The sequence below is a fragment of the Haliotis rubra genome, unplaced genomic scaffold (genome assembly GCF_003918875.1).
Source record: "Haliotis rubra isolate DU_JTF1 unplaced genomic scaffold, ASM391887v1 Scf186, whole genome shotgun sequence".
Lineage (NCBI taxonomy): Eukaryota > Metazoa > Mollusca > Gastropoda > Lepetellida > Haliotidae > Haliotis > Haliotis rubra.
Window position 1 is genome coordinate 1,344,573 of NW_025765847.1, and position 12,597 is coordinate 1,357,169.

General features: G+C 41.3%; 1 protein-coding gene across 1 annotated transcript in view; it reads right to left on the bottom strand.

The window, feature by feature from the left end:
• Positions 1-12,351, bottom strand: part of LOC124273920 (thrombospondin-type laminin G domain and EAR repeat-containing protein-like) — a 31,824-nt gene extending 19,473 nt beyond the window's left edge. The window contains exons 1-2 of the mRNA XM_046709262.1: positions 12,109-12,351; positions 4,888-4,989 (exon numbers count right to left, since the gene is read on the bottom strand). Coding sequence (XP_046565218.1) covers positions 4,888-4,987 — 100 coding nt within the window. The 5' untranslated portion in view covers positions 4,988-4,989; positions 12,109-12,351. The remainder of the gene's footprint in view (positions 1-4,887; positions 4,990-12,108) is intronic.
• Positions 12,352-12,597: the final 246 nt, after the last annotated feature.

Sequence of the window (12,597 nt, forward strand, 5' to 3'; positions counted from 1 at the left end):
GGGGGGAGCAAAATGGAAAATCAGAGGTATATACATCAGAGACTGTGACGGCAGTTTCTGGGGGACGTACTTGTAAGGGTAGGCAACCCTAACTCCTCACACATTCTTGTAGAATGTCATACCAATATGATTAAATACACAAATACTTCTCCACACTGAAGGTGAGATAACTCTAACTGGGGACAACCCTCTAGGGACTTTTGTGTCGTGTCACGCTCACTGGACGGGGAACCAGTTGTTGGGTGTTGCGGCGCCCGGGCTTGAACCCGAGACACACTACCTAAACAAAGCTAGCTGTTTGTTGTCGGTGGAAAATGTGTAACCTGAGAAGCAAATACTTCATCTGTATTAATCAGAGATTAGTTGTGGGTAGATGTGGCTGGAGGTAGTGTGGGGTGTCTGTACCCCCAGACAGTCTTCTGTCTTATTGGGGTGGCACGTGATGGCCCACCAAGAATTGTTATCGATATCAAGTGAAATCCAGCCACAATTGTATTCAGTCAATACATTATTGTTTTGCCGTACAAATGTAATTATATTGATGTTTTCATATGGACATTGTTTTACGGGTAGACAGACAAGGGGAGAGGTGTCAGGGGTACTGTCACTGGTATGTACCTTCCCGTGGTTACAATGTATCGCAAAGTTAAATAGTTTTGTTGGGTTATAGTTGAACGTTTATTTACAAGCATCTTACCCAAGGCGCCTTTTTAAACGTGAAAAATACGAGTCGACATTTCCCAACATTCTTGCCAAAGCTGACATTTTTCGTTCTGAATAGATTATAGCAACCTATTGAAGAAATGCCTTTGAAGTGTCGAACATTATCTATGATCAAATTCGCCGACAACTATGCAGTCAAGTGTGTAATCTCGAAATTTAAGAAAAGAATGATAAATATATAATATTGAAAGCCCCTACTTTAGCAGAACAGACAGCAGCTGTCCTTGCATGTCCATGTATACAAACAGAAACTCACCTAAATCACGATAACTATTCCCTTGACAAGAGTATACGCCCATCTTCAAAGCTAGACACCGTTTGTATTTCCTCATTTTGAAGATATAACCATAGACATGGACATTAACCGTCTTAAATGAATATAATGCTGAATATCATTCTGTATTTAACTCGTTGTTGAGTGTTTGCTTATGGGACATTCAGACACTTCACAAAACAACAGAGTATTGTTAAAACCAATAACTTGAGACCATCTATGATTTAGCTGACAACAAAGGGTGTATTTGATTGTAACTACAAGTGGAGGGCTCTCGACTCAATCGTCTTGGCCGGTTAACTTACACGACGACGGAAAATCTCGCCTTCAGCATGGAGTGGCTTGTCAGTGCACACTGTCATTTTCAGACAAGGATGAGATGCACCTCGTTAAAACGTCATTGTATAAACGCCTTATACTCAAACATTCTTATTCTCTGTAGGTCACACACGAGTAGTTGAACTGTGAGAACTGTATTGCGTCCCTGTCATGCCGGTATGTGCTGTGATCCCCTCGGCCGCACAAAATATCTGTATATTTAATCATCTAAATCATATTAATATCTGCCATATAATTAGTTGTTAGATAAACTGAACTGGGGAATTTGTAATAGCAGTTTGGGGATTTTTACAGACATTTGCTGCAAGCTGTAGGTAAATCGGCCTCTGATCATTCAGAAATCCTGAGTTGCAAGTTATTTTCACAACGTCCTGGCAGACAATTATGTATTGACATTTTTCTTGGGAATAACGCATTTGTAATACAAATTATGTCCTAACCAATCCACAGACGTAGACACAGAAACAGCGGTATCCGCTGGTAGAAAGCTGAGTACAACTGAAATGAGTGACGGTTTCGATCCTTTATCAGAGAACACGTTCACGGATTTCCAGACCCATGAAGGTCCGGGTTAGAATGAACCTTCAGTAACCCATGCTTGTCTACCTGTGAAGGTCCGGGTTAGAATGAACCTTCAGTAACCCATGCTTGTCGTAAGAGGCGACTAACGGGATCGGGTGGTCAGGCTCGCTGGCTTGGTTGATACATGTCATCGGTTCCCAGCTGCGCAGATCGATGCTCAAGCTGTTGATCACTGGATTGTCTGGTCCAGACTCGATTTTTTACAGACCGCCGCCATATAGCTGGGATAATGTTTAGTGCGGCGTAAAACTTAACTCACTCACCCACTCACGGATTTCCACTTTCTACAATGTCTATCCGTCCATCTGAGAACATTCACCACTCAATCAACTCACACAGTGGATGTCTGTTCTGATGCTTATTTATATCACCTGATTCTTTACACAATACTATTCTCAGACGTGACCTAATGTGCAGCGATCGGTAGGTAACGGCCAATCATATAAATAGCTCCTCTTTAAGAGGAGAGACGCTGTCAGCGAATATGTCACCATTTGTAGCTTGGTTCCGTCAAAGTGTGCTGCACGTACGCTTATGAAGGTCTATGACAAGCCCAGCCTATGAAGGAGACTAGTGTGAAACCCCACAGCACGCATTCCGTCCAGACATCAGCAGCGTGTTTCACACTGAATTGACTGAGAACTGCAGAAGTTCTGCAAAATCGCAATAAACTGCTATTTCATAATAATAATATTATTATTAATATTAATAAATATTAACTAAATATTTCGACTTCAACGTTTATATAAAATCCATATAATCAACTTGTTTCGAGCCGAGGTCTGTTAAGCTGCTGCCATGTGTTTTAACCGTCAAAGAACAATAAAACATTATAAAATTCGTTGTAAAAGATTTTGATTCAAAGACAAATGCAACATGTCGATTTTCTCGAAAATGGTAGTGATGGTTAGTCCACTATTGCACCAAACGCTTCAATTACGTAAAGGTAGTGCCAACACTCGCAGTGGCCAAGAACGGTTTATAATGTACCGACATGTATATACACTAAATGTTCCCTAAATTGTTACCTTCAGTATGCGTTCTTTAATATCATTTCTCGTTTTTAGATATGTCGGCTGTGCTGTATCTGTAGATGTTGCGAGTGTGACTTCCCATTTTTGCACAGAAACTAAAAACAATTTTGCATTTTCACAAACTAATTTTAATCATTAACCGGAACCTATTCCAAAATCATCGTCGTAAAATCTAAAAATGGGTCAACAGATAAGCACATCAGCGTTATGGCGACTTGAATCCAATCTGCTGCGACTGCCAAATTCTCAGAGCGTAGGTCCCTTTTAAGCCCTTTTTTCACGGTCGTAGCAGTATCGGTTCCATCAAGCTGTGTTCCAGTGATTTCAGATATCTAATGCACGAAAAGAAACAAAGCCCGGTCCAAAGCCCTCAATAAACACTGAGATGATATATTAATAATGTATGATAATATGGCCCCTCTCTATCACACTCACATTTGTAGCTGATCATAAAAGGCGGTTGGTAAGATTATGAACCAGTCGCCAGTAGACAGGTTATAGCTCTGAACGACGTAGACGTGAATAGCGGTCCACAGTCAATATTGACAAAGAGTCCGGTTGATCTAAATTGTCAACTAAATTTGGTGCGGAGTCGGGTTCATTTAACTATTCAATTGACGAAGCATGCCTCTAGCACTACAAGCCCCATTGACACCTAGATATTAGGTTTATAATCTATCAACAGTGTATTATGACAGACCTCTACCTGTGAAGGAGATAATTAGTAGTGTCAACAGCAGCAACATTGCTGACAGAAAGTGTCAACGTGCGGATCAAAAAGTGCGCCAGGGTCTCGAAACGAAACGATAGCTGACAAATTTTGTTTAACCTGAGTAAATAGACTCCACTGTTCATTGTTACAAACCTTAATTACTAATAGCTTTCTTTCTGGAATTGCCGTATTTGTGACTTGGTAGGGCATGTCTAAATATCTTAGACATTTCTGCAAACTATCAAGCGGATCGCCAGGTCTTTTCATACCAGTTACAACGTGAAAGGTCAATAGGACAGACCGACGTTTAAAACACATCCATCCAATATGAAGCACTGACATTACAACTGACTACAATCAAGGTACACACAGTTGTCAGGAACAGAGCATCTGATTATCACATATCCTCAATTTCAACAAAACCAGATGTCGTTGATGACACTTTCATTGGCGTGTTTACATGAACAATTCAAGCACTTTGTAAACAGGAGTCAAAAGGTGCACGTGGTTTTAAAATTGTTTTCATATTTCCCCGTTACACAAAGGGTTCTGCATATACTTATTACGTATCGGAGAGTAAACGTGGTATTAACTGGCGTGTTTATTCCGAAGGTATTATTAGGGATTTCATCTTCCGCTCTCCCATAATCCTAGATGACAAAAACATTCTTCGTTTAGTACAGCCTTGCATGCCTCGGCTAACAACAGGCTTGGACGTACCAGTGTTTTCACACTTGGAACGCCAAAAGGCCTATAAGATTCTGTTTAATCCCGGGGCTGTCACTGCGAGGTTGTAGCCCTTTTAGAAACACAGAAATCTCGAATTTAACCTCAATAATTGCACAACTTGACAGCTTAACAAATTGTCCGTTGTCTTGAATTTGAAAACCTATTTATACATTTTAATTGTTTGATGGGCATTCTAGAAGTTGGTGACTCAAAAATGAAACATACAACTTTATGGATGACAACTTCTTATTTATTGCATAGAGCGACGTTTCGATGTAGATTCTTACATCGTTATCAAGCTAAAAGTGAATACAGCCAGATGTAGAGGGGTATATATACACAGTATGAGCTGAATATGCTATCAACAGTCCAATTCTGGATGTGGCGTTTGAGAATGGAGCGGGCTTCTAATGGAATCAGCACATCTCACCCGAACACGCTTTTGGATCATAATTCCAAAACTGTACTGTGTCACAATAACAATGGTAGCTTACCTGTGCATGGGACCGGAAGTCTGATGTCATCCGATGACGTCATACAACACCATGTGGCCATGGCAACGAATAGTACCACCAAGTTTGGATAGGCCTCCATCCCTGTAACAAAAACGTCAGGTGAAAGAACCTGAATGGAAACCAACGGTTAACCTCCGACTGTAAGTCAGCCCCCACCCTTCATGGTGAAGACTAACGACGAACGGATTTAACAAATTTACTGAACGCCAGTCTTTTCCCGATATAAATACTAGATATCCTTAAACTCGTCTCCAGCGACAAATCACTGGTTGCAAGAAGTGGCTTTAAGGTGGTGAGATGCGTCAAAAGATGATGTATGTGTCTAAGCGTATCCCCTTTGTCGTTGTACATCACAGGATTGTCTGGTTCAGACAGGATTATTTACAGGTGTCGTTCTACAGCTGGAATATTGCTGAGTGCAAACAAACAAACACGCTAACAAACAAACACCTTGACGGGTGTAATCAGTCAGCCGGCCTGGGTCTCAATAACCATTGACACTAGATGTGTTTTTAAGTAAGAGTGGTCCTTCAATCTGTCATCGTGCTCCGTGAAAGCACATAAGTCAACGTTGCCTCACATATTTTAGCATCTTCATCACAGGGGAATTTCCTGCGCTTTCAATCCGCTGAAGATTGGTGTATGTCCATAGTCCCTAATTATCCTTGTTTACACCCATCTGTAAGTCGCAGTCTCAAGAACTAACACAATCGGGCATGGTTGTAATTCAATTAAACTGCCATTTAACAACTCGTTTCTTATTTCTGAGCTGTGTGGTAATTTCAATTGAGTTGTTAACTGAAATAACGTTGTCAGTTGTGATTACTGCGCTGATGCGCGCCCTGATCGCCATGTGTCATTAAAGTACTAAACGACTGGAAACCCGAGCCGAGTGCTATCTCAGGACAAAACCAACCCGGCGGTTACCAACCTGTCCCATTCTCTGTCCTGGCTAAGCAGGAACCGCAGATGAACATAATAGGCGGGTAGTGAAATAACAAAGTTGTCTCCCTTTCCGGGCACGATTTACGCCCCCCGCTGACTCACTGAGTACAGTCGCACCTTGGGCATCTCGAAATCAAACTCTAAATATCAAGAAGAATTGTTAATTTGCCTTTTCTTATTCATCAGGCGTTTTACAGATCCGCAGGTTTATGGCTATAAGGTATATAAGTAAGTTAATTAGTTTTTGCAGAGACTGTTAAACCATTCCAGTGATGAAGCATGATCCAGAGAAGGTCAATAAGAAGAGATGTCTACCTTTGAATTGCCCTAAAACATCTTCATTTATTTTATTGTAACTGGATTTGACCAATTCCTGTTTATGATATCCCTATTTAACAAACATTATATTAATTTCGACCACTGGGTTTGGAAAACAAATGGGTAAACGTTAGGAGAAAACATGGTTACGAGAGGTTGGTGTGACAGTGTATAGTTCGCGTGGTGAAGAGCGTGAGGACAGTGAGGAGTCGACTGTGCGTCTAGCTGCCCCAGTAACGCTTCTACCATAGCAGAGACGATGTTATACTCATCTGTGCAATAGGCAGAACGCTATACTCACGTCAATATACTACTGAAAAGAAGTATAGAGCCTAAGATTTTTGTCATATCATTGTAGTTAATCTGTCATGGCTGGTTGTATTGCAACACACCTCCATTATAATGTGTGTGTTCTTTAACATGCTGTGAGTAGATGGTGCGCGCGTCAGTTACTGTTAACGTACAGAGACTGCTTCAAGCATACAACATCCAGCAACTTGTCGCACGCAGAAATTCACAGCATGTATTGAAGTGCTGGAGCACAGCTCGCAAATATGTTGGGCAACGGGTCTCGGTTGTCACGGACAATGTACCTCAAATATGCTGGACAACGTGTCTTATACATAACAAGGACATTTGTCAATGATACATCCGAGTTTCAGCCATTCACACAATGTGTCCCCAGTCTCAACATCTCACACAACCGGGCATAGTGTATTACAGCGATGTGTCTAGCGCACACTGGTAACTTCGCTCACACACCAGTAACGTCGCTCAAACACACCGTTAACTTCGTTCACACACATCAGTAACGTCACTCAAACACCGGTAACGTCGCTCACACACATCAGTAAAGTCGATCACACACATCAGTAACGTCACTCCACACACATCGGTAACGCATCGTCACCACACACATCGGTAACGTCACACATCAGTAACTCACACACACATCAGTAAACACACACATCAGTAACGTCGTCGCTCTCACATCAGTAACATCAGTAACGTCACGTCGCTCGCACACACACACACCGGTAACGTCGCTCACACACACATCAGTAACGTCGATCACACACATCAGTAACGTCACACACATCACACACATCAGTAAAACGTCGCACGTCACACACACACACACATCAGTAACGTCGCTCACACACATCAGTAACGTCACACACACACACACACACACTGGTAACGTCGCTCACACACATCAGTAACGTCACACATCACACACACACTCGGTAACGTCGCTCACACACATCAGTAGCGTCGCGCACGTCGCTCACACACATCAGTAACGTCGTCGCTCACACACATCAGTCGTCGCTCCACACACATCAGTAACGTCGTAACGTCACTCACGCTCAGTAACACACACATCACGTCGGTAACGTAACGCCACACACACATCAGTAACGTCGTAACGTCACTCACACATCAGTAACGTCGTCACACATCAGTAACGTCGCTCACACACATCAGTAACGTCGCTCACACACATCGGTAACGTCAGCTCACACACATCAGTAACGTCCACACACACTGGTAAACGTCACACACATCAGTAACTCACACATATCGGTGACGTCGCACACACACATCAGTAACGTCACTCACACACATCAGTAACGTCGCTCACACACACCGGTAACGTCACTCAAACAACGTCGCTCACACACACTGGTAACGTCACTCCCACACATCAGTAACGTCGCTCACACACATCAGTAACGTAACGTCAGCTCACACACATCGGTAACGTCGCTCACACACATCAGTAACGTCGCTCACACACATCGGTAAAGTCGCTCACACACACCGGTAACGTTGCTTTACATATAACTTGGTGGCACACTGTGTCTTACTTACCCTACAGAACAGGTCGTCAGAAAAATACGACAATGGCCCCATGTTGGCATGCACGGCCATATGCATGTGTACATATGCACATATGCAGGTTAACGTAGTCCTAAGATTTGTAATGCGGCGTATGGACGACGCGACAGGCGCTTAACCGCCTACACTGGCAGTCTTGTCCGGCCTGTGGGGAGGGATTAATGCAGGTATTGACATACTATAGCCGAGGAGGGTATCCTCGGAGGATCCACCCGGAATGATACTCTCTGGGTGGGGTAGGTTAAACATGTGTACCTGCATCAGATCATGCACTCGCCACATTGTAGTGTTTCTGGGGTCGAGGGAACGTTAGAGGGATGTACCCTGACTGGGGCTGATGACGCCATCGAGAAACAAAGGGCTCTGTACCGTGGCTATCCGTATTTCATACGTATGCCCTGTGTCACATCATATCATTAGTCCTCGTACGTATTACGTGACATTACCGCCACACGGAGTAACAGCTGTAGACATTCTCATCATTATCACATATACATATGTTCTTGGTTCCACCTGATAAATCCTCATTCTTATATTTTGTCACTCTTGGTATATCAGACTATAACATGTCTCTCGTGATATTGCATTCCACATCTCTCTTAATATATCACATCATCCTATGTCTCTCGATAATCAGATTATTTCATGTCTCTATAAATATTTTATTCCAAATCTTAATATATCACATGATCCCATGTCTCTCTGATATACCCCACCCATGTGCACAACCTCTTGCTAAATCGTAGGTAAATTCTTAACATTTTAGAGATGTAGATTTAAAGGATATCTGTTCCTGCCGTCCATGATGTACTGTTCCCAACCCAAGTCTAGATATAGCCCTTTATCCCACCCCCTGTCCTTACTGGCTTAGTGCCTGTAGACGGAGACAGACCAGGACACAGAATCTGGAATTCAAAACCGGTCAGCCACTCAAACAATGCATCGAGTAAAACAAATTGCACAGCCCAGATGATGAGAACCCTCTTAAACCAACACCCTCGAGTATCCGGTTTTAGACGGGCGAGGCTATTATCTACACTATTTCCAAATGCAATATCAAAATACGAAAACACATAATTATCCAATCACAAATATCTACAGTTTATGACAAATCGACACAAAGTAAGTGCAAATCGACGAGGGATTTACTTCTCACGGAACAAAGACTATATATACTACCGGGGGCCTTCCGACCTCGGAAAAGACCTCACAAAGGGAAATAATATCTGAAATAAAACAACAATAAAATGTTAGGCTGCATCCCCGGGGTTTTGGTGAGCGGGGTAATTAGGAAGGTGACATGATGTGAGAGGGAGACCTGTGTCCCTGGGACAGGGGGTGAGATTTGTCAGTGTAAGTCCACGTCTTCAGGCCGCGCTGTTGCCGTATCTTTATGTGAGAGCCCCCAGGCCAAGGGCCACCTATGTCAGGGTAGAGAGATTGGCCAGATGAAAGCTGGTGTGATCGCTTCAAATATGGTGCGAGTCGATACTGTGACAGTTTCCATTTTGATTTTCTGGTGTAAGATTTACGTACTTTCACTAAACAATAACCCGAGCTGGTTAATTTGTGACGTTTTACAGTCTTATACGTTTCCTTAGCGAGGTGTGTTTGACAGTTATTTCTACAATACGACTCCAGTAGACAGAAAATATTTACGTGTTTTCTCGTTTGTCAAGAATACTTGAAGTACAGTTATACACAGTTACTTGTTATACGTGAGTGGTGCGTGTGTCTTTAGGAAAGGTGAGGGGTATGGTGTGTACGATATCAGAATTTATAACAGACAAAACATGGACAGATATATATTATTTGTATTCTATGTGATTGTACATTAATTTCAAATAAGTATTGATAATACAGGAACGAAAGACTATGAGTGCCAGAAAATACTTGAAATATTTTCAAACTGACAATATATAAATGCATAATGTTATGAATATGAAATCATTTCGTAACAAAAACATTTCTTCAATCATTTTATAACACAACATCCTGAAAAAAATTTTTTTTTTCGAAATTAAATTCTTGAAAAATTCCGAATACCGATTTAATCCAATATCAAGTAATGTCACTCAAAAAACACATAGAATACAGTTCTTTGCATGTAAATATTTTTAGACTTTCCCCGATTATCAGTTATTTTGATCCCACTATAGATTCTGAACTGTGCGATGTGAAATATATGCACCAAGTCTGTCTTTATATGTAAGGGTTTGAAAGTTTCTGAATAAATACGACTGGAGATGTGTGGACGTGGGTAATTTTTGGCTTTATAAACAACCCTTTAATCCTCACGAATTTCGTACTGTCATTTTTTTAAATATTAAATTTTTTGGAAATATTGTGCAAATCGTAAAGAAATCCCAGATTAGCCTGGAACTCCTGTTTGGGAGATGCTCAATGGCAGACCCGTCACGGAGAACTCTAAAGGCAATTACACCACAACGGTGGAGGATATTAACATGTTGGATACGTATGTCGGTGTTACTGGTGCCGAAACAACAAGCAGTGATGGAGCAATATTCCCCCAGTGCCAGCTAATAGTGGTAATTAGTTCCACTAAAGAATTTTGGGAATTACGAATGAAATGGAGGCAGTTTTTAAGAAACGTTAGCTGACAATGTCTGAATTATTTACAAACCGTATCTACTATTGGGACGAAACAACCCTCGCTACAGGTTAAAATTTCATATTTATGCGTCATGGTCTAACACAAAATGGAGTAATTATATCAAGGGTTTGAATTTTTTGTAGAATGTATTCAGGAATTGACAAAGGATGTTCGTCTTCCAATCATGTATGCTTGACGAACCAGCGTCTACCTAACGTAGCTCACCTCGACGGTGTAAGTATCAGCTGAACAAGCAGTGCGTTAATATTTTACAATTAACATTATGTTTTGATGATAAAAAATTAAATAGGTTTTCAGTTATTATGTTCTTTAAAGTGTTTGTTAATAGTTCCTTGTGGTTTATATGTGAAATGTACTGCAGTGCTGCCTTAACAGCAAAGTATCAATTTCAACTAAAATATGTTTTCTATGACCGCGCGTTGAGCGTATGAAGCACTACATAGACATAAAGAGACATGCCTGTAACGATATCAAAAGCGCCACTACATAAAGTCCACGGTGAAAATTAAATTACAAGTAATCTCCTTGTATGTTTTCATTCATTTAAAGAAATTGCAGTCCGGGGACATTTTGTGAAACATAATATACCGAAAACACTATTTTCAAATTGTTGTGAATCTGCCTTTCTGTAAAATTATTTATGTCGCATTTGTTTCTTTTTATACATGAATTACTTTGTAAGCTACATTAAATCTGTAGGTTGTTACACAACAATACCACCCACCACCACCAATACCACAGACCCGCGGGGTGGCCGCTACGGTGGCATTGTGTACAAGAACCAACTCTACCCGCTAAAAATGATATTAACATACCCGAGGCAGAATATTTAAAACTGTAAAACTGTATCCAATATATTTCTTAAGATACTCTACATACTAAACATACAAAAGACACGTAATTGGTACATAATGGTAAAAAATGTATTCGAATATAATTATTAAATTGATAGTACAATATCCACCTTTACTGAGATTAAATTAGTAAGAGTTCTCACCTTTTACCGTAAATATGCTGCTAACGAACCTGGCTATGCAGCTGTTATGAAACTGTTTTAAGCATTGTGATGGACGAGGGCTCTTCAGGCGCGATTGACTTCAACTTATATGATGTGTAGATGACATAGCTAACTCTCTCTCCATACATTAAACCCCCGAGCTTGTGTACTAAATAGGTTCCCACCCCACGTCGCAGTCAACAGATAACTGTTGTATTTATCATGTACATTGGATAACAACGGAATTGCCCCTAGAACAAAGCATTCGCATAGATAACGAGGCAAATTGTAGAAATGTACAAATACTGAAGGCCTTTGTCATGTGGCAGGGCTATATCTGAATTATAACATCGCTAGGCTGAAAGCTAAACTTGGCGATATGTGACAGATTAATTGCGCTTACCTCGACCAGATTGGTGATCTCCTCCCCTCCGCTCGCTTGCTCCTCGTACAGTCGCTTTAAGACTCTACCTCAGTTTTACCTGGCCAACGCGCCCGGTCCTTTGATCTTGCCGCCGTTCAGGTATTGGGAGGTGAACGAGCTAGGGTCGCGTGCACATGCATGCTCACTTTAAAATCAATCAAGTCCATTAAAATATAAATTAGAACGTGTAGTTGCCTATCGATATAGATGGTTGACCAGTACTCGATAGGCCATATTCATGGTTTAGATGCATCTGTTCGGAAAGTGTTCGCAGTGGGAGAATGTTTCGGTTCAAAAGCTTCAATTAAGTCAGCCAGGTAGCGGAGTTGACGAAGCGCCCATAGCTAGGTTGATCTGTACATACATATAACACTGGTACTAACTGTACGTCCTGTCTGTTTTGTGATGACATATTTTAATATCATGAATAAACATCGCATACTTCGACAAATGAATGAGTTTAAACTC